The 17,532-nt window shown below is 51.4% G+C and overlaps 9 protein-coding genes across 9 annotated transcripts; 5 read left to right on the top strand and 4 right to left on the bottom strand.

Moving 5' to 3' along the window:
• Positions 1 to 487: 487 nt before the first annotated feature.
• Positions 488 to 2,583, bottom strand: EDD37DRAFT_650131 (histone deacetylase 1/2; the record flags this gene model as incomplete). Its single annotated transcript, XM_062818212.1, has 2 exons — positions 488 to 1,504; positions 1,552 to 2,583. The coding sequence occupies 2 exons, from the start codon at positions 2,581 to 2,583 to the stop codon at positions 488 to 490; spliced, it is 2,049 nt and encodes a 682-aa protein (XP_062670137.1).
• A 438-nt stretch (positions 2,584 to 3,021) lies between these two features.
• EDD37DRAFT_405248 (26S proteasome regulatory subunit N11) lies at positions 3,022 to 4,394 on the top strand. Its single transcript, XM_062812378.1, has one exon. The coding sequence runs from the start codon at positions 3,327 to 3,329 to the stop codon at positions 4,344 to 4,346; it is 1,020 nt and encodes a 339-aa protein (XP_062670136.1). The 5' UTR covers positions 3,022 to 3,326; the 3' UTR covers positions 4,347 to 4,394.
• Positions 4,395 to 5,214: 820 nt separating this feature from the next.
• EDD37DRAFT_650128 (carboxypeptidase D) lies at positions 5,215 to 6,081 on the bottom strand (the record flags this gene model as incomplete). Its single annotated transcript, XM_062818211.1, has 5 exons — positions 5,215 to 5,319; positions 5,368 to 5,486; positions 5,536 to 5,646; positions 5,692 to 5,709; positions 5,757 to 6,081. 5 exons carry the CDS (start codon positions 6,079 to 6,081, stop codon positions 5,215 to 5,217), a joined length of 678 nt encoding a protein of 225 aa, XP_062670135.1.
• Positions 6,082 to 6,763: 682 nt separating this feature from the next.
• EDD37DRAFT_630582 (camp-regulated phosphoprotein/endosulfine conserved region-domain-containing protein) lies at positions 6,764 to 7,870 on the top strand. The gene is made up of 4 exons (XM_062816585.1): positions 6,764 to 6,785; positions 6,842 to 6,945; positions 6,996 to 7,079; positions 7,129 to 7,870. The coding sequence occupies exons 2-4, from the start codon at positions 6,910 to 6,912 to the stop codon at positions 7,531 to 7,533; spliced, it is 525 nt and encodes a 174-aa protein (XP_062670134.1). The 5' UTR covers positions 6,764 to 6,785; positions 6,842 to 6,909; the 3' UTR covers positions 7,534 to 7,870.
• A 551-nt stretch (positions 7,871 to 8,421) lies between these two features.
• On the bottom strand, positions 8,422 to 10,111 carry EDD37DRAFT_405174 (ICE2-domain-containing protein). The gene has a single exon (XM_062812377.1). The coding sequence runs from the start codon at positions 9,850 to 9,852 to the stop codon at positions 8,512 to 8,514; it is 1,341 nt and encodes a 446-aa protein (XP_062670133.1). The 5' UTR covers positions 9,853 to 10,111; the 3' UTR covers positions 8,422 to 8,511.
• A 750-nt stretch (positions 10,112 to 10,861) lies between these two features.
• On the top strand, positions 10,862 to 11,959 carry EDD37DRAFT_657841 (urease accessory protein; the record flags this gene model as incomplete). Its single annotated transcript, XM_062818927.1, has 1 exon — positions 10,862 to 11,959. One exon carries the CDS (start codon positions 10,862 to 10,864, stop codon positions 11,957 to 11,959), a length of 1,098 nt encoding a protein of 365 aa, XP_062670132.1.
• A 565-nt stretch (positions 11,960 to 12,524) lies between these two features.
• EDD37DRAFT_630578 (gluconate 5-dehydrogenase) lies at positions 12,525 to 13,865 on the top strand. Its single transcript, XM_062816584.1, has 3 exons — positions 12,525 to 12,730; positions 12,786 to 12,830; positions 12,891 to 13,865. The coding sequence occupies exons 1-3, from the start codon at positions 12,655 to 12,657 to the stop codon at positions 13,649 to 13,651; spliced, it is 882 nt and encodes a 293-aa protein (XP_062670131.1). The 5' UTR covers positions 12,525 to 12,654; the 3' UTR covers positions 13,652 to 13,865.
• Positions 13,866 to 13,915: 50 nt separating this feature from the next.
• EDD37DRAFT_609248 (Glyoxalase/Bleomycin resistance protein/Dihydroxybiphenyl dioxygenase) lies at positions 13,916 to 14,443 on the bottom strand (the record flags this gene model as incomplete). The annotated part of the gene is made up of 1 exon (XM_062815120.1): positions 13,916 to 14,443. The coding sequence occupies one exon, from the start codon at positions 14,441 to 14,443 to the stop codon at positions 13,916 to 13,918; it is 528 nt and encodes a 175-aa protein (XP_062670130.1).
• Positions 14,444 to 15,282: 839 nt separating this feature from the next.
• EDD37DRAFT_609247 (uncharacterized protein) lies at positions 15,283 to 16,479 on the top strand (the record flags this gene model as incomplete). The annotated part of the gene is made up of 1 exon (XM_062815119.1): positions 15,283 to 16,479. The coding sequence occupies one exon, from the start codon at positions 15,283 to 15,285 to the stop codon at positions 16,477 to 16,479; it is 1,197 nt and encodes a 398-aa protein (XP_062670129.1).
• Between the last annotated feature and the right edge of the window lie 1,053 nt (positions 16,480 to 17,532).

Raw genomic sequence — 17,532 nt, 5'->3', positions numbered from 1 at the left:
TGTGGGCGGCGAATTGATTTGGCGCTCGGCTGTCCTCAGTCTAGTATGGCCCATGGGCGTGCATCGCGTCACCCCAGAGCCAACAGTCTCGACCCGCCGCTATCATATCTTCATGACTAATAACAGCTTATCACCTTATGATGGTTTGGCCAGATTTACTCACCCATGGGTTCTTGCACTCAAAATGTTCTTCATGCAATGAGAGCAAAACAGACAAACAGTGCCGGAATGCTGCAGATGGTAACGAGAGATGTAACAAGATCAGGTATCCTTCTAGGGCTAACATTCATAAAGTCAACCTGATTCCCCGTGCCGATCGCTGTCCTGTTTGACTCACCCCATTTTCTGCATCAACATCCGGACTCCAGTACTATTGCCGACTCTTGATACATAGGCAGTAACGATGCCCAAGCACCATGCCACTGAACGCTCGAGCAGGATGTGTTATCCCTCAAAAAAAGCTCGCAAAGTAACTTCCAAACGCTCCCTAAAGCTCGGCCTCTTGCGCTGCCTCGTCCGTCTCTGCCTTCGCGACCGCTTCTGTTCGAGCTTCTCCTTCAGCATTTGCGGCTTCCCTTTCAGTACGCCCTTCCTCCTGAGCCCTGGCTACCTCGTCGTCGCCAGTGACTTCCTGTTTGATTGCTGCCTCTTCTGCTGTCGCGCCAGTTGCTTCAGGCTCAGCTGTAGCAGTTTCTGTGACCGGGACGTTAGCTGGATCCGAGGCAGCAACATCAGCAGCTGTTGCGCCACTATCAGCGGTCGTCGCTGCAGGTTCCTCGGGTTGCTGTGGCGGTGCTGGCGAGTCCGGGGGCGTTCGTTGCTGCTGTGGTTGAACTGTGATGGTAGACTCCTCCTCGCCGGGCTGAGCATCGTCTACGCCCGGTGCAGCAGCCCCGTCTGCATCTGCATCTCCCATTTCGACGTCGCCGTCGGCGGGTAAATGAGTACTAGGTGACTGTGGATCTGAGGCAGCCGCAGACCCATTCGCACCCGCATGTGCCGGACTTGAAAGTTGTGCGATTTGGTCGTCCACTTCGTCCACATTCATTTCATCCAAATCATCCGGTACACTCGAAGCTTGTTGCGGCGTTCCAATCCCACTGCCTGTCTCCATGCCCGAATCATTACCTCCAACATCCATTATGTGTCGATAATTTCGGGCTGCCCGCTGTTTTCGGCTGTTTGGGCGGCCATTCACGCCATCCATTGTTTCGTCCTCGCTGTCGGAAAGCTCGCCATTCTTCTCAACGTACTTGTCTGCTTTGCGCTGAGTGATTCGTTTATCAGGGTTTTCGTCATCGTCGAGATCGTCCAGGGCTGCTTCGTCATCGTCGTTCAAGCCCAGGGAGTCACGAGGCACATCGGTCATCTGCACTGACGGTGCATGCGCAGTCCTCTTCAGGTTTTCCAGCACTTGCGTCAGGATCTTCTCCAGATATTCTTTTGAGTTAGCATTGTCCATATTGGAAGGTCGGACATCAAGCTCATAGTCGGGTGCGTAATACTGCACTTCGTTAGACAAAAGATCATTTCATCCTTAGAGGCACTTACCTCGTAGTAGTCATTATACGGCAAATTGGGCTGCATATTGTCTCCCACGATACATCCCGTCTCGAATGCCCATGTTCTGGCAACATTTCTCATGGTGTAGCCGCCGCCACCAAGGATCAGCGTAGGGAGGTTGAACGATTTTACAAACTGTACGCAGTTTGCATGGCCTTTCATGCTAAGGTTGAAACAACCGAGCCGATCTCCAGAAAGAGAGTCACCACCACATTGCAAGACAACCGCCGCCGGTTGATAGTACTCCATAGTGGCTCGTATCACAGGTTCAAAGATGCCCTTGTAGGAAGAATCGTCGATCCCGTCACGAAGAGGAAAGTTGACTGCGTAGTTTTTGCCCAAGCCAACGCCGATGTCTCTTAGCTCGCCAGTACCAGGGAAATACTCTCCGTACTTGTGAAAAGATACGGTCATGACTCTGTCTGTAGTGTAGAAGGCTTCTTCCACACCATCTCCGTGATGAACGTCGATGTCGATGTAGAGAACCCGCTTGTGGAATCTCAGTAGCTCGATGATTCCCAACACGATGTCGTTGACGTAGCAGAACCCGCTGGCCTCGCTCTTCTTGGCGTGGTGCAGACCTCCTGCCCAATTGATGGCAATGTCTGCCTTCTGTCGATTCAATCTTGCAGCGCCTTCCATGGATCCTCCAGCGCTGATCCCACAGAACTCAAAGAGGCCGTCGAACACAGGACAATCGTCTCCGACGTTGTATTTCTGTTGCTCCTTTTGATAGGCATCCATGTTGTCTGGAGTTACCTTGGCAAGGAAGTCGATGTACTCATCAGTGTGAAACTGGGTCATCTCGTACTTCGATGCAGGCTTTGCCCGATATATTTCCATCTTCTTGTACAAGCCATAGTTCATAACCAGTGAGTGGGCAAGTCTTATTCGATGCGGCTTCATAGGGTGACCCGAGACATACGCGTAGTTGCCGACATCTGAATCATAGAAGTATGCGACTCGTTTCTTGCTATCACCGTCCCGTAACTTGACGGGGTCGACCGGTGCGAACGACATCGCAAGGGCAGCCCCAAGCCGCGCGCAGGATGATTGGACCGAAAAAGGCTGCGCACGAAGAGGGATAGAAGTGAATTCTGCCTAAGCAGTCGGGGTGTGCTCTGCCACCGTGGTCTGCAGAGTAACGGCTCCTCAAAGAATCAACCTAGATCCTCCCTGGCCTTTGAGCGCAGGACAAGCTTCCAGGACCGGGATGAGCAGTTTGGGGGTGAATAAGAGTCTGCGAATACCAAGAGGATATCGGTAGTAGCCAAGACGGTCGTGCAAGTGGAATGAGTTGCTGAAAGAAAGGGTAACGAATAATGGCAAAGAACCTCTCTGCAAATGTCGCGAGTTGATGCTGTACCTACCTGGTATGGAAACTGGACAATTCCATAGCCTCTTCTCCAACTTTGCGCGGAGCAGATGGCGCTAGTGTTTAGCGGTTGAACGGGCGCAGGTGCAGACGCAGGCGGCGAGTTACGCGCAGACAGTCCAGCTGCAACTTTCCACTAAGCATTTCATTTACTGTTGTTCAGAAACCACGACCATCCTTCACAGCGCTCAAACCGTCAGTCATAGCTGTACAGCGCAGTTATTCCCTTTGAAGACTCTCATCTGCTTATTTCTTCAATCTGATATCACGAGCCTGTCAGCTCACCCACTTAAACCACAGAGGCGTACCTACGCCCTGGACTCAATTTACGATTTCGTGGTCCACGCATATCCGAACAGTATTCCCTTCCTCCTTCAAATAACCCAGCATGGATCGTTTCAACCGCATGCTCGCCGCGGCCTCCGGCATGGGCATGGGTGGAGGTGCTCCGGGGCAGGACACCAACCTTGTCGACAACTCCGAGACGGTCTACATATCCTCCCTTGCACTGTTGAAGATGCTCCGGCACGGTCGCGCAGGAGTGCCCATGGAAGTCATGGGATTGATGCTAGGTGAATTCGTCGACGATTTCACAGTACGGGTAGTGGATGTTTTCGCGATGCCTCAGTCAGGAACATCTGTCAGTGTCGAATCAGTCGATCCCGTATTCCAGACCAAAATGATGGACATGCTTCGTCAAACGGGACGGCCAGAAACAGTCGTGGGCTGGTATCACTCTCATCCTGGTTTCGGTTGCTGGCTGTCTAGTGTCGATATCAACACGCAACAATCTTTCGAACAACTTACACCTCGGGCCGTCGCCGTCGTCGTCGATCCCATACAGTCTGTCAAAGGCAAAGTCGTGATAGATGCTTTCCGCCTCATCAACCCGCAGACAATGATGATGGGACAAGAACCACGCCAGACCACATCCAACTTGGGACACCTGAACAAACCCTCCATTCAAGCCCTCATTCATGGGTTGAACAGACATTACTACAGCATCGGCATTCAATATCGCAAAACAGGTCTAGAAGAGAACATGCTTATGAATCTCCACAAAGAGGTGTGGACGGAAGGACTTGAACTACCACATAGCTTTGACGGCGAGCGGAAACGCAACGAAGAAGGCCTGAAGCAACTTGTTCATCTTGCCGACGGATACGAACGCAGAGTTCGAGAAGAGAATGAATTGACACCCGAGCAGCTCAAGACTCGATACGTTGGCAAAGTGGACCCCAAGAAGCACATCGAAGACCTTGGCCAGCGGCTGATTGAAGACAACATCGTTGCTGTCTCAAGACAGGCCATTGACAAGGAAGTTAGTGTGGCAAAGAAGGCGCAACAAGCCAATGGTCACGGACAGTCAAATGGCGGAGATGGCTTGATGGACGTGGATGAACTGTAGGAACATGTTCCCAGAGTGTTCGGCGCAACAAACAGGACGAAAGAACGGTTTGATGGTTCCGATCGCTCAGACGATTCGGATAGCAGCTCAGATTACTCAGATGGCTTCGATGAGGAAGGTTTCCGGTGGGAGTCCTGCTCGGAAGGTTCCGATAGCTCGATGTGTTGGTCGAACTGCAAAAAACATGGCTGGCATGGCGCATTCTGCTAGAGAGTAAAGCACGTACGAAGGACGTCTTCTCAAGGAGTTTGACACAGGCGGCTTCAGAGGTTCGATCATGAGAACCATACAAACCACCACATCGTAGAAATCATCATTTCTCGCAATTGTCTTGGTCAGGATTGCTTCTTCCAGCAACCCATAGACGCCTGCACGCTTGGCCACCTCCAACGTGCTAGCACTGATGTCCAGGCCCTTCGACGTCTTGTGCTCAGGCACGTGCGAGACTCCTCCCAACCAAGCCAGTGCCGCTCCCAGCATCCAGTATCTTGACTTGTTCTAGCCGTCGCGTGCCGTTTGAACTGCGACCTTGCCTCTACCAGCGCGTCTGCGGCAAGCTTGGGAGCAGCGTACCTGGTAGTCTTCATCTTGGAAATCTTTGTCGTACTGTGAAGCCCATTCGTCGCCCAGACCACGCGCCTGTCCGTGCTAGACAGCGCATAGGCGCGCTGAAGGAAGGCGTTACCGCCCACAGAGTGAGTGGTCGATCAAAGCATGTGTAGCTTTTGATCAAAGTGCTGTTGGTATTCCAAATCCAAGACTTGATTACACACATGGTTGGGTGTCAGGGTACAGGTTTCTCCAACCTTCTTCAGCCGCCCATTGTTGTCAGGACCTGGCCAGGAAGATTTATCATTTACACCCCTATTCAAGGCTGGTTGACTTTCAGGTTCTCGAGTCCCTCAACTTCATCAGCGAAATCGAGGTTGTCGAATGCTTTGTCGGCATCAGCTTTGATCAAGTCGATCATACCCTTGGCAATGTCAGTCAACGATACTGCAATCACAGATGCCCTACGTACCTCGGGCATAATAGGCTTGCCAGAAGAATCCGTGACATATCGAAATGGCATTTCGGTAGTCTCATGCTCATCCAGCTTCAACTCAGGATAGTCAACATATGGGATTTTCTCAAGTGGTACTGGATCAAGATCAGCCTAACGGAAATCCTCGATGGGCGCGTAACATACTTTGGTCAAGTACAACCATGCGTGTTACTCGCACAGCAGTGTCCGTTGTCATCTGCTTGGGACCGAGTCGACGTCCCAAAAAGCCCTTCTTTCGCAACTCGCTGGTTCGATCTGGAACTGTTAGCATGGCACGGCGATGAGCCTGTAGGGACGTACCTCTAGGAGGATCATCACCTGTGAAGAGATTAGCAATGAACACAACAATATAAGTCATCACGCACCCAATATCCCTCCAAACAAGAAGACGTCGAAGTCATTGGCATCGGCAGGCTCTAACTCCTGCTTTGCCGCAGGATCCAGTAGACAGATCTTCTCCTTCTTGTGCGCATAATACGTTTCAATACTGTCCGTCCTTCCCTCTGCACCTACTTTTTGCAGACTCTTCACATCTTGAGTGTCCAACAAGGACTGTGGTACAGATGACAGGATAAAGTGACATCCAGATTCGCTCGATTCTTTAGCGATGGTCCGGTATTCAAGGGCGGACCACGGTCCAAGTTCCGGGTCAAGATGTTCGACCACGAAGGTGTACTTGGGCTTTGCCATGCTTGCTAGCTGTGTCCTTGAAGTCAATCGCTACGTTGGTCTCGTGAATACTAAGAAAATTATGAACGAAGCATGCATGCGGCTATTCCTCGGCAGGTCATTCATGAATGTTCGGATAGCAGCATCATCCACCACGGTGATTGGCTCCAGACGTCGTCACTCGTCCTACCGTGCATCCTGTGCCATCTGCGGCAAGCTGCAAAGTTGACCTCAACTCTCAGCCAACCAACTCATTCATTGCTAGACTCTTAATCGTTACCCCAGAATCCAGACGCAACGAACCAAACTCAACGACCACTCGTATCTCTTCTGTCAAACATTGCTTCCGAAGATACCATTTCCTGACCCCCGCCTACCACCAAACACCCTGCTAACCCACCTAAACACAACACGAAACACCTGCGTTGGCATTGGGTGAAGACAACCCAGGGAAACACTTCTCCGTCCTCTGTCCCTTTTCGCTCTACCGAAGTCACGGAAAACTCTCCCCGACAGCTTTACGAGGGTTTCGATAATCTTCTTTTTTACCTTCCTGCTCAAGTGACAACAATCAGCGCTCGGGCCAATTCTCTCACAGACACCCCTCCTTCCACCCTTATATCTATCTCATCGTCACGGGTGACAAAGAAAAAGTTCTCGTCAACCTGCTACAATACAACACTCAAAACACACTGGACCGGACTTCTCCCAAACTCAATTGTTCAGGTACAGGCAAGATCGGGACCGCAGCTTTCTGATCGGCAGGGGCTTACACCTCTCCGACTGCTATTCGAGCAAAACATCCACAGAAACTCTCCAGGAGAAAAAGTACAGAACAAGATCACAACGATGAATCCTCACCAAAAGAACAAGATTGACCTCAACGTACGGTCAAGCTCCTGCCGCCTACACAACCAACGCTAACTTCCTCACAGAAACTCTCCCCCGAGGAGCAACGCCTCTTCAGACTCTACGGCAAGCTGCCAAACAAGTCCGATCTCCTACAGAACAAATTGAAGGTAACACTATCGTCCGCACCATTTTAGCGGCGTTCTGACAAAAGAACAGGAGCGCAAGTACTTCGACTCAGGCGATTACGCACTCTCCAAAGCCGGCAAAGCCTCCGACACGGGCGTCACCACAATCGGAACCGAGCACCCCAAAGCCGACGAGATCCCACACAACAGTCCTCTCACGCACACCATCTCCCGCAACGACTCTATCGCCGGAAGCCCAGACGGCCAGCCCATCCTCCCACCAGGCCCTGCGGGCATGCACCGTGGCAGCATAAACGGTATTCCTGGTGGTGGACTCACAAGCCGTAGTCCCGTCAAAGAGAGTAGCTACCTGGCCAGAAGCGCGAGTATCGACGAGGCGGGTAGCAAGCAGGAGATGGGTGACAACGGTACAATTCCTCTGGACGGCAGCATCAGTCCACCAGCCAGAAAGGAAGGGATCCCTATTCGGAGATGAGGTACTATCAGTGGAGTTCCAGTAGGCGATGAAATTTGGCCCGGACGACGAACACCCTAAGGGAAAAAGGCTTATGTACTACGAGATTACGGCAGTGCGATGTGCCATCGATGGGTAAGACGCTACGCGAACTGTGTGCTGGGATTACACAACGTAAGATGAACTGGACGGCTTGCTCGCTACAGCAGGACGCGTCCAAGGCATGTGCGAACATGGAAAGTCATAAAGACAGTCCTTACGGACGAGTTATACTAGTTTATGCTACGTTATGACCAAACTTTGGGGATTGTTGCGAAGGGAAGGGCGTTTGTATCAATGATACTTTCAATGATGATTAAGTCATGATCTCTGTCCTTTTTGATATTCGTACGACCTGCACGAACGCTCCTTTCAAGCCTCCTCCAGTTGTCGTTTTGTGTCGAGCCTGCCTTTGCATCCGGTGCTGACCCTCCGGCTCGAACTATGATCATAGCTTGCTCAATTTGATATGAGCTTCCAACCATCGTAATTCATGCTCTCATTGTCCCTTGTGCCTCAGTGCTGTGATGCCTTCTCCTTCCTGTGATGCCGGTCCTTCGTATTTGCCATCTGTCCAATGCGCTTTTCGCTGCGCACCGTCTGTTCTTGTGGCCACTGACCCATCCCATTGTTCTTTCCCTCGCTTTCAGTGCATGATATCATTCCAAGGCCCGTACGGCACTCAAATGCAATCGAATCGATCCGCTCGCCCAGTAAAGCATACCGGAACTCCTCGCTTTCGATGTCCAAGATACCGATTTTACCAAAGGGCGCTGTGACTGGTAGAACACGAAAAGCATGTGTTTGCTACATTGCATGCTCCCTTCTCGGCAGGGGTTTCAGTGCGATGTGCTTCGTTGATGGAATCCTGCCCAGTTGACGTTGGGTACGTCGTGACTAGCTCACCTGAGGAAGTGATAGATGTCCTGAATGAAACGATCTTGTAATGTCGCCTTTTTCTCAATCGACCTTCCAGTGCCCGCCATCAATATCGTCTTCTTTGCCGAGCCACAATTCAACCGCATACAGCCCCATTGTTATGACGAGATTTATCCACTTCCAGATATTTCCGTTCATTCCAGGCTGGCCGTTTCCACTCCACCAAGCACTGATTGACTCTGTCAACCCCGGAGTATAGCCGCCCATGGTGGTAGCGAAATGCTGCATAAGGAGACTGGTGTAGACTGCGATGAGAATGCTCGGCGAAAACCACGAAAGGAATGCCAGGAACTGGTTACCAGCATTACTGTCGTCAAGAGATGGTTCGATGCTCAAGCCTCTGGCACCGCTTTCGTTAATGGCCGGAATAATGCGAGTCGACGCATAGAAGACGAACAGCCGATAACCGAGCGAGATGAGAACCGAAGGTGTGACAGCTCTAAAGGCTGCTATGGTGAAGTCCAATGCGTTCACCAGAGCTTCCGGGAGTGATGATAGTGCATACATGATGGCTGTATATGAGGACATGATAATCGGTGGAAATGGGGGAAAATCGGGTGCTGAGGATGGTGTATTGGCTTCCACAGGGACGTTAGGCTTGTAGTCGGTGAAGATCTGGTAGATACACAGCACAATGTAGGCGAAGAGCAGAGACGATTCCATCGCTGTACCGCGCCCAGAGACTATACCATATCCACACAGGAAGATGGCTGAAGCAATCGCTATACCGATCAGGGTGGAGTCGAGGTTGGAGACATCTGGGAATTGCAGCACTCGCCAGAGGAAGTAGACTGAACTCGACACCACTCCTGCCGACGTTACTAGAAGGGTAAGAAGCCATGCATCGCTCCATTCACTCCGGTTGACGAGCCACTTCGTCAATTGTCCGACGGCCTGAATAACGAGCAGGCTGCAGAACCCTTCCAGGAGCTGAAACATCGGGGACGACCATCGGAGCAAGATGTCCCAACTTCCAAGAGTGGTGTTTTCCAGTAGTCCTTCTCGTCCGAAGACAGAATCCCAAAAGCCAGTGTGTGAACCTAGGAAACCTTTCTTGTTCCTAAACGTCCTTTCCACCCATCCTCCACTGTTGTTGGCATCAACGGAAAACCGTCCCAAGGCCCAAATGCACAGGCTGGGCAATACGAGCCATTGTACACCTCGCAGGATGTTTATGCATGCCTTCCTGACCGAAGAACTGTCGGGTGTAGATACCCGCAGGATCGAGAGGATGAAGTAAAACGAGGCGATGGAGAGCGAGAAGGCTAGGCCGGCGTCGCGTCCGCCAATATCGAAAGTGAGGGGTACCAATAGAATAATGAGTGTCAAGAAGAGTAACGAGGAGAGCGCCCGGAGGAACATTCGGTCGGTGGGCAGAGCGATCGATCTGCTGATGGAAAATGGAGGTAGCGCTGCTGCGTAGCCGTGTCGGTCAAACAGGCTTGAGGTGAATCGCGGTTTTGTCAAGGGCGGGATTTTCACATGTCATTCCGATTCGCGCGCGTTGGAGAACTCGAGTGATTGCGAAGATGGTCGTTTTGGGTATGATAAGAGGTCGCAGAGGATGAGGTGAGAACTGATAACTCGCTGGGTAAAAAGAACGTCGAAGAGGTGGAGCCAGGAATGTCGCGTGCACTGCACCGAGTTAAAGAAGCGAAAGGGCAAGGGCGAGGTTGATTTTGATCGTGTAAGATGCAGGGAAAAAAAGATGGACAGGGACCACAAACAAGGCAGTGAGGCCTCACTGACGACACAGTTTGGCGTTTTGCAAGGTGATCCCAGTGGTTTACAGGCTGGCAAAAGTCATGTATAGAATGGTTCTTTGTGACGAAGTGCCCGTCCAACCAATATTCTATTCTATCCAGCAAATTACTCTGCTTCTACCATTCTTCACCGCAAGAACAAGACGCTAATAACAAGTGGATTCTTGATTCCCAACCGATATTTTCGCAAAGTCTGCCTGCCATAGCGTGATGGTAGAGCCAACCTGGACAGTTGTATTCTGATTCATATCTTCCTGCATTTAGGTGTTCACGATCGACATTCGGTAAGATACTGATGCACACGTGGAAAGGGACAGTTATAATGCACGATGAGGTGATTCTAAGGAGGCTGTATGTGGCTGTGAGAGTTCATATAGTCTCATAGAGTGTCTCTCGAAACCGGTACAACAATATTCCGGATAAGTGCTGCATTTGGGCGACCTAGCAAGCCTAGGCTCTAGGGGTGGGAGGCTCCCACGTACTGTGCAGCCGCCGATTAGCCGGCTCTTGGCTGCGGAGGCGAGTGTCGACGCCCATCTCCAAAATAATTCTGGCTACAGCGAAGATACGTTGAAGAAGACTCCATTTCCCTCTGCTTGCACCTGTTTATGTTCCGAACTTTGATCAGAATGGCTGCGCAAACGGCGTCGAAAAGAATGAAAACCGATCCCCTTGTCATTGGCACCCACAATGGCCATTTCCACGCAGATGAGGCACTGGCAGTTTACATGCTGCGACTTCTTCCAGACTATGCTTCTGCCTCACTCGTGAGAACTCGAGACCCTTCTCTCTTGGAGACTTGTCATACTGTCGTAGACGTCGGAGGCGAATATGACACCACAAAGAACCGCTATGATCATCATCAGCGCACCTTTGATACTGCTTTCCCTGAACACCGGACAAAACTTTCCTCGGCCGGCCTGGTCTACATGCACTTCGGCAAGGCCATCATTGCGCAACACACGAAACTCCCTATTGACAACCCAGACGTCGAGCTCTTGTATCGTAAGCTGTACGACGATTTCGTTGAGGCCGTGGACGCCAACGACAACGGTATTTCAAAATATGATGATAGCAAACTAGAACAAGCTGGCATTGAGAAGAGATTTAAGGATGGTGGTATCACTCTCGCAAGTTTGGTGAATGATCTAAACCATGATGATCCGATGGGTTCACCTTCAAGAAGTACCGCAGATCAGCCCCAAGCGGAGGAGGATTTCCGCTTCTCACTCGCCTCAAGCCTCATGGGCAACGCTTTCCTTCGCAAACTTCACGGTGCCGCTACCGCCTGGCTCCCTGCTCGGTCTATCGTCAAGGAGGCCTTCAATACCCGTTCCAGCGCTCATCCGTCAGGTCAACTCTTGGTCCTGCCTCGAGCGGGCATACCCTGGAAAGAACACCTGTACAGCATCGAGGACGAAGCCGGACTGTCTCCTGAACAACAAGTTCTCTTCGTCATCTATCCCGAAAAAGAAGAGCCCGGCTCAAAGTGGAGGATTCAGACAGTCAGCAAGAACATGTCTAGTTTCGAAAACCGAAAGAGTCTTCCGGAGCCATGGCGAGGTGTGAGAGATGCGGAACTGGATGCTTTGCTTGGAGAAGATGTTCAAAATGGTGCTGTCTTCGTTCATGCCGCTGGTTTCATTGGCGGGCACAAGACGGAGGCCGGTGTGCGAGCCATGGCTGCACTAGCGTTGGCGTCGTAAAGGGGTTCGAGATGATCGAAACTCCTAAATCCCGACCGTTGACCCCCTCACTAGAACACTGCAGCTCTTTACACGAGGCAAACCAACGAGAGAATGTGGCTCACCACAAAACGTTGGCAAGAACAGAAACAGCATTGTGATGCATGGGGTCATCTATCTTCTCATGTGCCAATTCTTGAGCAGCAGCACCAGGTCCTTGTTTTCTGAGGGACAATCCATTGGGCACAAGTGGTGTTACAATTGTCAATCCCAAGAAGAGGTCTGCGGCTCTCAGAAGATGATGTGGGCACGCAAAGCACCACTGCGATGGTCGACCCCAGCAGTGGCCCGAGCGTTCAAAATGGATGCAAAGGACATGAAGATACAGTGAGCACGATGGCGGATGTGATACAATTGGGGGGTTTAGAGCGCAAGGCTGAGGCTGAAAAAGGGGAAATATGCGGAGGATGAGTCCGGCCCCTGATCGATTATACCTGGTACGAGGTAGCGACCGTCATACTCAACTCAAAAAATTACGTCACAACTGGTCACTCAACGGTTTAACTTGAGACACCGTTATTCTGATCTACAAAATGATCGAAAAGTCGCGTGCTTCTCCAGTAGTAGATTCTCCTGTACCTAAATACCCATAAGTTGACTGATCTACCATTTCGACCAATCCTGAACTAAGATCGGCTCACCTCAAAACATTCAATATGGCATCGACAGAACAACTCCACATCTCAAACCTTTTCTCACTCAAAGGCCATGTCTGTCTCGTAACTGGCGGAGGTATATTAAATCCTCCATCTACAAAGATGTGCACTTGACTGACCTCGTCGTACAGGAACGGGCATTGGCCTTATGGCCACTCAAGCCCTTGCAGCGAATGGTACGTCACCACCTCAAGAGATTTGACCTCGTTATGCCTCGATCACTGACACCACGACAGGAGCCAAAGTGTACATCACAGGTCGACGAAAGGAAGTTCTCGAAAACACTGCCAAAACTCACGGCCCGCAAGACTCAGACAACTCACTCCAGGGCGAGATCATTCCAATCGGACCCTGCGACGTTACCAAGAAAGAAGACCTCGAATCACTGACCAAGGAAATCGAGTCCAAGGAGAAGTACCTCTCACTAGTCGTTGCCGCAGCAGGTGTTTCTGGTCCCAAAGGATTCCCCGACACTGGCGATGCCCAACAAATGAAGGAGAACCTGTGGAAGGAGGAAGTCGACGAGTGGAACTCGACGTACAAAACGAACGTGACGAGCGTCTTCTTCAGCGTGGTCACGTTTCTGCCGCTCCTGCAGCGCGCCCCAGAGAAACTCAGTTCCAGCGTGATCGTCATCTCCAGCATGTCCGGCATGATGCGTCACTCACAGTCACACTTCTCTTACAACGCCTCCAAGGCCGCGACAGTACATCTGACACGCATGATGAGTAAGGAATTCGCCAAAACTGGGATCAGAGTCAACAGTATCGCGCCGGGCTATTTCCCGTCCGAAATGACCATGAAGGAGTCAGATGAAACCAACAAAGTTGAGATGCCAGACGAGAAGGTCAAGGATAAAGGTCACGAAGTGCCTGCTGGACGATCCGGGACTGATGAAGAAATGGCCATGGGTGTCATCTTCCTTGCAAGATGCGGTTACATCAATGGTGAGATCGTGAAGCTGGATGGTGGCGTCCTGAATGAAGTGGGCAGTTAAGCGAGAGCCATAGAAGGTTCATAGTCAACCCTGGACGGCAGAAGGTATGCTAGATCAAGCGAGACTGAAAGCGTCTCCAGAGATTGAGTGAGTCGCAGAGCAAGTCAAAGCATACAAACGGGATGCTCACGTAGATGGCCATTGAGTCGATTGCCAGTGATACTGTCAGTTCAATGGGTGCTCTACGACACTGCAACAGCGATTACAAAACAAAGCGGTGCAAATGCGGTTAACATTTTGTACTCATACAATTTGTTCATCCAGTCAATAATGCTCCCATATCCCTCGACTCGCAATCTCGCCCACATTCCCGTCTGGATCAGTGAAGTAGATGCTCTTGCCACCTCTCGGCCACTGAACCATTCCCGTAACCTTGACCTCTTGTTGTTCGAACCACTCTTCGTATGCCTGCACATCTTCCGTGGACTTGACAGCCAGACAGAAGTGGTGATGGAGACTTCCCTTGTCCGGCTCTGTAGATGCCGACTCATTGAGTAGTACATCGAGAACATCCTTCGTCGGACCGTGACCGGGTATCGTCCCGCGGTTGTCAGGCATAGGCGAATCTGCGGACGTGCTGCCCAACTGGAATAAGAGGAGAGTTGTTTGGCCAAGGGCAAAGCCGGACATCCGGGGCGTATCCAGAAAAGGCTCGATATGGAAGATTTTGCTGTAGAACGATGTTGACGATCTGATGTCTTTGACCATGAGACACGTCTCGAGGACGTGTGTTATCGGTGGTGGAGGGGCCGTGGTTGAACTTGACGACTCTTTCTCCACAGCTTGAGGCATGGTAGCTTTGTTCTTGGGTGGACTGGCGGCTGGTGACGCTCGCAATGATGGCCCTGAGAATGCCCTCTTGCTTGAACTGCAATTGAGGACTGGCGAGCAGATCGGACTTAGAAGCCGGAGATGTAAACGTGAATGAGAAGTATGGGATAGCTTTCGGGCAGGTAACCTAGCTATGGTTGTTGGAACACAATGCCCCCTCATTTCAAAGTCTTGCGTCTTTGCCGCGCCCTTTTGACGGTCTCGTGTTCTGGGACGGCTTTGCCTTTCATAGTGCACGAGATTCAAGGCGAAAAGACGTCAGCCCAGAATATGGGGAAGGGTGTGAGTTAATTAGCGTGAGTGGTGTGGGGGCTTACCTCATGGACGAGGCTGGACTTCCTGTCAGGCGGAGAAGCTTACCGAAAGACAATGAACCTGCATCCTCAGTAGTTGAATACTGTAGAATTGCAGCGTTGCCATTGATTCATGTAGATGGTGAGTCGGACGCTCACATCTTCCAATCAGCAGCAGACAAAATGTATCGCCAATGGATATATATGGACGCCTCTGCTGTGTGTGAGGCCAATCAGCGAGCGAAGCTTTAATGCAGGCATCTTTCCGGCCAGCAATGAGAGCGCGTACAGCCTCACGCGCCCAAGGGCGCGTTCTTTTGATAGTAGTCTCCTAAAATAGAGCGGCTTGCCTCGTCCAATAACCTTGGACTGCCCCATTTCATACCTCAGCGGCAAGTACATTCTTGATGGTTATAAAGGATGCTCAAGAGACCGCAGAATGAACTATATCACCAGCGATAGAGGCTGGACCTTGTTGGAGTAATATTTAATTGACCTGCATGCAAAATGTCACCATCAAGAAGTGCATCCCGCAGCCTCAGTCGTCCCAGCCTTCACAGCCGTCAGGCATCCCGGTCGACGGAACACAGCAGCATGAGTGAGAGAAAAGCCTCGTTCGGCTGTGCCGATTACCGATCAGCCACTCTCGAACCAAACAACATCATAGTCGAGGACCAACAAATGGACGATGATCGATGGAGCCGATTAGCTTTCGCCCTTGGTATGCCGTTTGGAGAGTCACTCCGTGCCAGCTCCGCTACCACCAAGTTTGCTCAGCAGATCAGGTCACAAAGATCCGTGACCAGTAGGGAAATGGCGGAGATGCTAGTTCCCTTACTGGCCTCAATAGCAATAGATCACAACGCGCTCAAGTGCCGCACTGACGCCGCCTTTTGCCGGGACGCGGTACCCGATGAAGTGCATGATGCCGAGATTGAGGATGGTTGGAAGATGCAGCTCCCTACACCTAAGCCTGCCATCACGTTAGGATATTCGAACAGTTCGTTCACATGTCAGCAACTTGAACTGCAGCAGTACATCATCACAAACAACAAGAACGAGCCATGTGACTTGCACCAGCTCTCACAGCCAGTACCCGATATCTACTGGCCCTTCTTCGTCGTGGAAGTCGAGGAACACTCGATGCTAGCGGCACGGAATGCTTGTGCTGGCTCGGCGGCAACATGCAACAATGCGCTCATGATTCTCGCCGCAGCCGCACAGGAGCCACAGAGGCATTACCAGGACGCGGACTTCTTGTGGAAGCTGAGCAAGGCTGCTCAGTCATTCTCGCTGGCCATCAACGGCAAGACAGCCTGCCTCAACACCCACAATTCTGAAGGTCACTTACCTCATGGTGTGGCGACCATCCGCTCCTATAGACTCGATGATGAAAGGGAGGTCGAAGCACTGGCTGCGCGGATCAGGAGTATATTTGTCTGGGCAGAGAATTCCAGGCTCCGCTCAATATGTGATTTGTTGAACACGTTTGACAGAAAAGTCCAGATGGAGCGTAACCTGACCGTGGTGATACCACCAGCTCGACCTGGTTCGACCGACTCCGCAAGGTCTGGCGGGCAGCGCAGGAGACGCAGAAGCATCATCAGAGCGGTCCTCACTGGACAGTCTTCCAGGATGGGCGAAAGACTATCATGCCAGCGTCAGCGTTTTGAATTGAGGTTCTTCGGGTCAGGCGTTCGATAGGGAGAGCGCATGCATTAGACCTTGGAAAGCGCATTGGAGTATCCTCGCATTCTGGAGGCTGGAAGCGATGTGACCTTGCTGCAAATGGTTCTGAATGCGGTGTGATAGTGAAGCGAAAGGGGAAGAGATAAATGTTTCGATGCCCCTCTCTGTGGCGTTGGTACTTGCCGGGGTAGGCACGCTCAATTGCAGCTTCATCACAACCTTACAACCTCCCGTTCCTGCCTTCTGCACTCGACAATTGTGATCATCACTTCTTCCGTGCTTTCGGGTGCGAGACTTGCATTCAACAATGTTTCCGCTCCTACCATACCCTCCCAGAGCAGGTGCTGGTAGGACGCTTCTTCCCACGTGTTTCTATGCGAGCATCTTGAGCCTGGTCAGCCCTATCAGGTCGTCTCGATAACCGCCCAACTTGGGACCAGGCCACACCACCACAACCTATCCTCTCTCCACAACTTTACAATCCACCAGGTTGTTCATCACAGCCTTCCTGAAGTTTCGGGCTTGTGGCACCCGAATCTGCCTAGTATCCTCTGAAGAGACGATGTTTAAGCCTTCATCGGGATGATCCAGCCCAAGAACCTAACATGGCACCAGTGACTGTCTTTGCACAGAACCTCCCGGTGGGCCACACTGATGTGTTTCACTGTCACACTACAGGTTTAGCATATCGTTGCGGCGATAGTCAATCCAGTGTTGCGAAGACTTACAGTACTCCCGGGGCCGCCACCCGGTGATGGAAGCACTTTCATGTCCTTGTTGGTATTAGTATGTGCTTGCCGTGTTTCCAGGCATTACTACAAGTCCTGGCGCGAGAGGATGGTGGTACAGGAGGTTGACATATACCCCCATAGTTGACACAGACTCTAACTGCCTTCTCTTGGTCCCCCTCCTCGCTATAAGGTCGCCCTCCAGGTCACCTCCGCTTCTTCCTTCCCGTTCCCCATCTCTGAGCTTAAACATATACTGACCACATACAATCGTCTCTACCAATGTGTTGATGAAATCTGCTGGGTTTGCGACACGACCTGTCCCCCGGCTGTGTCTTTT

Source organism: Exophiala viscosa, assembly GCF_022695815.1.
Source record: "Exophiala viscosa unplaced genomic scaffold EDD37scaffold_5, whole genome shotgun sequence".
NCBI lineage: Eukaryota > Fungi > Ascomycota > Eurotiomycetes > Chaetothyriales > Herpotrichiellaceae > Exophiala > Exophiala viscosa.
The sequence above is the reverse complement of the archived record's forward strand: the minus strand, read 5'-3'. Positions and strand labels throughout refer to the sequence as shown.

Excerpts from the sequence above, each read along its gene's own strand:
- EDD37DRAFT_405248 (XM_062812378.1), top strand. The coding sequence starts at position 3,327 with ATGGATCGTTTCAACCGCATGCTCGCCGCGGCCTCCGGCATGGGCATG.
- EDD37DRAFT_630582 (XM_062816585.1), top strand. The coding sequence starts at position 6,910 with ATGAATCCTCACCAAAAGAACAAGATTGACCTCAAC. Across the intron at positions 6,946-6,995 it reads AGAACAAGATTGACCTCAAC|AAACTCTCCCCCGAGGAGCA; the intron begins GTACGGTCAAGC and ends ACTTCCTCACAG. Across the intron at positions 7,080-7,128 it reads TCCTACAGAACAAATTGAAG|GAGCGCAAGTACTTCGACTC; the intron begins GTAACACTATCG and ends ACAAAAGAACAG.
- EDD37DRAFT_405174 (XM_062812377.1), bottom strand. The coding sequence starts at position 9,852 with ATGTTCCTCCGGGCGCTCTCCTCGTTACTCTTCTTGACACTCATTATT.
- EDD37DRAFT_630578 (XM_062816584.1), top strand. The coding sequence starts at position 12,655 with ATGGCATCGACAGAACAACTCCACATCTCAAACCTTTTCTCACTCAAA. Across the intron at positions 12,731-12,785 it reads CTGTCTCGTAACTGGCGGAG|GAACGGGCATTGGCCTTATG; the intron begins GTATATTAAATC and ends CTCGTCGTACAG. Across the intron at positions 12,831-12,890 it reads TCAAGCCCTTGCAGCGAATG|GAGCCAAAGTGTACATCACA; the intron begins GTACGTCACCAC and ends ACACCACGACAG.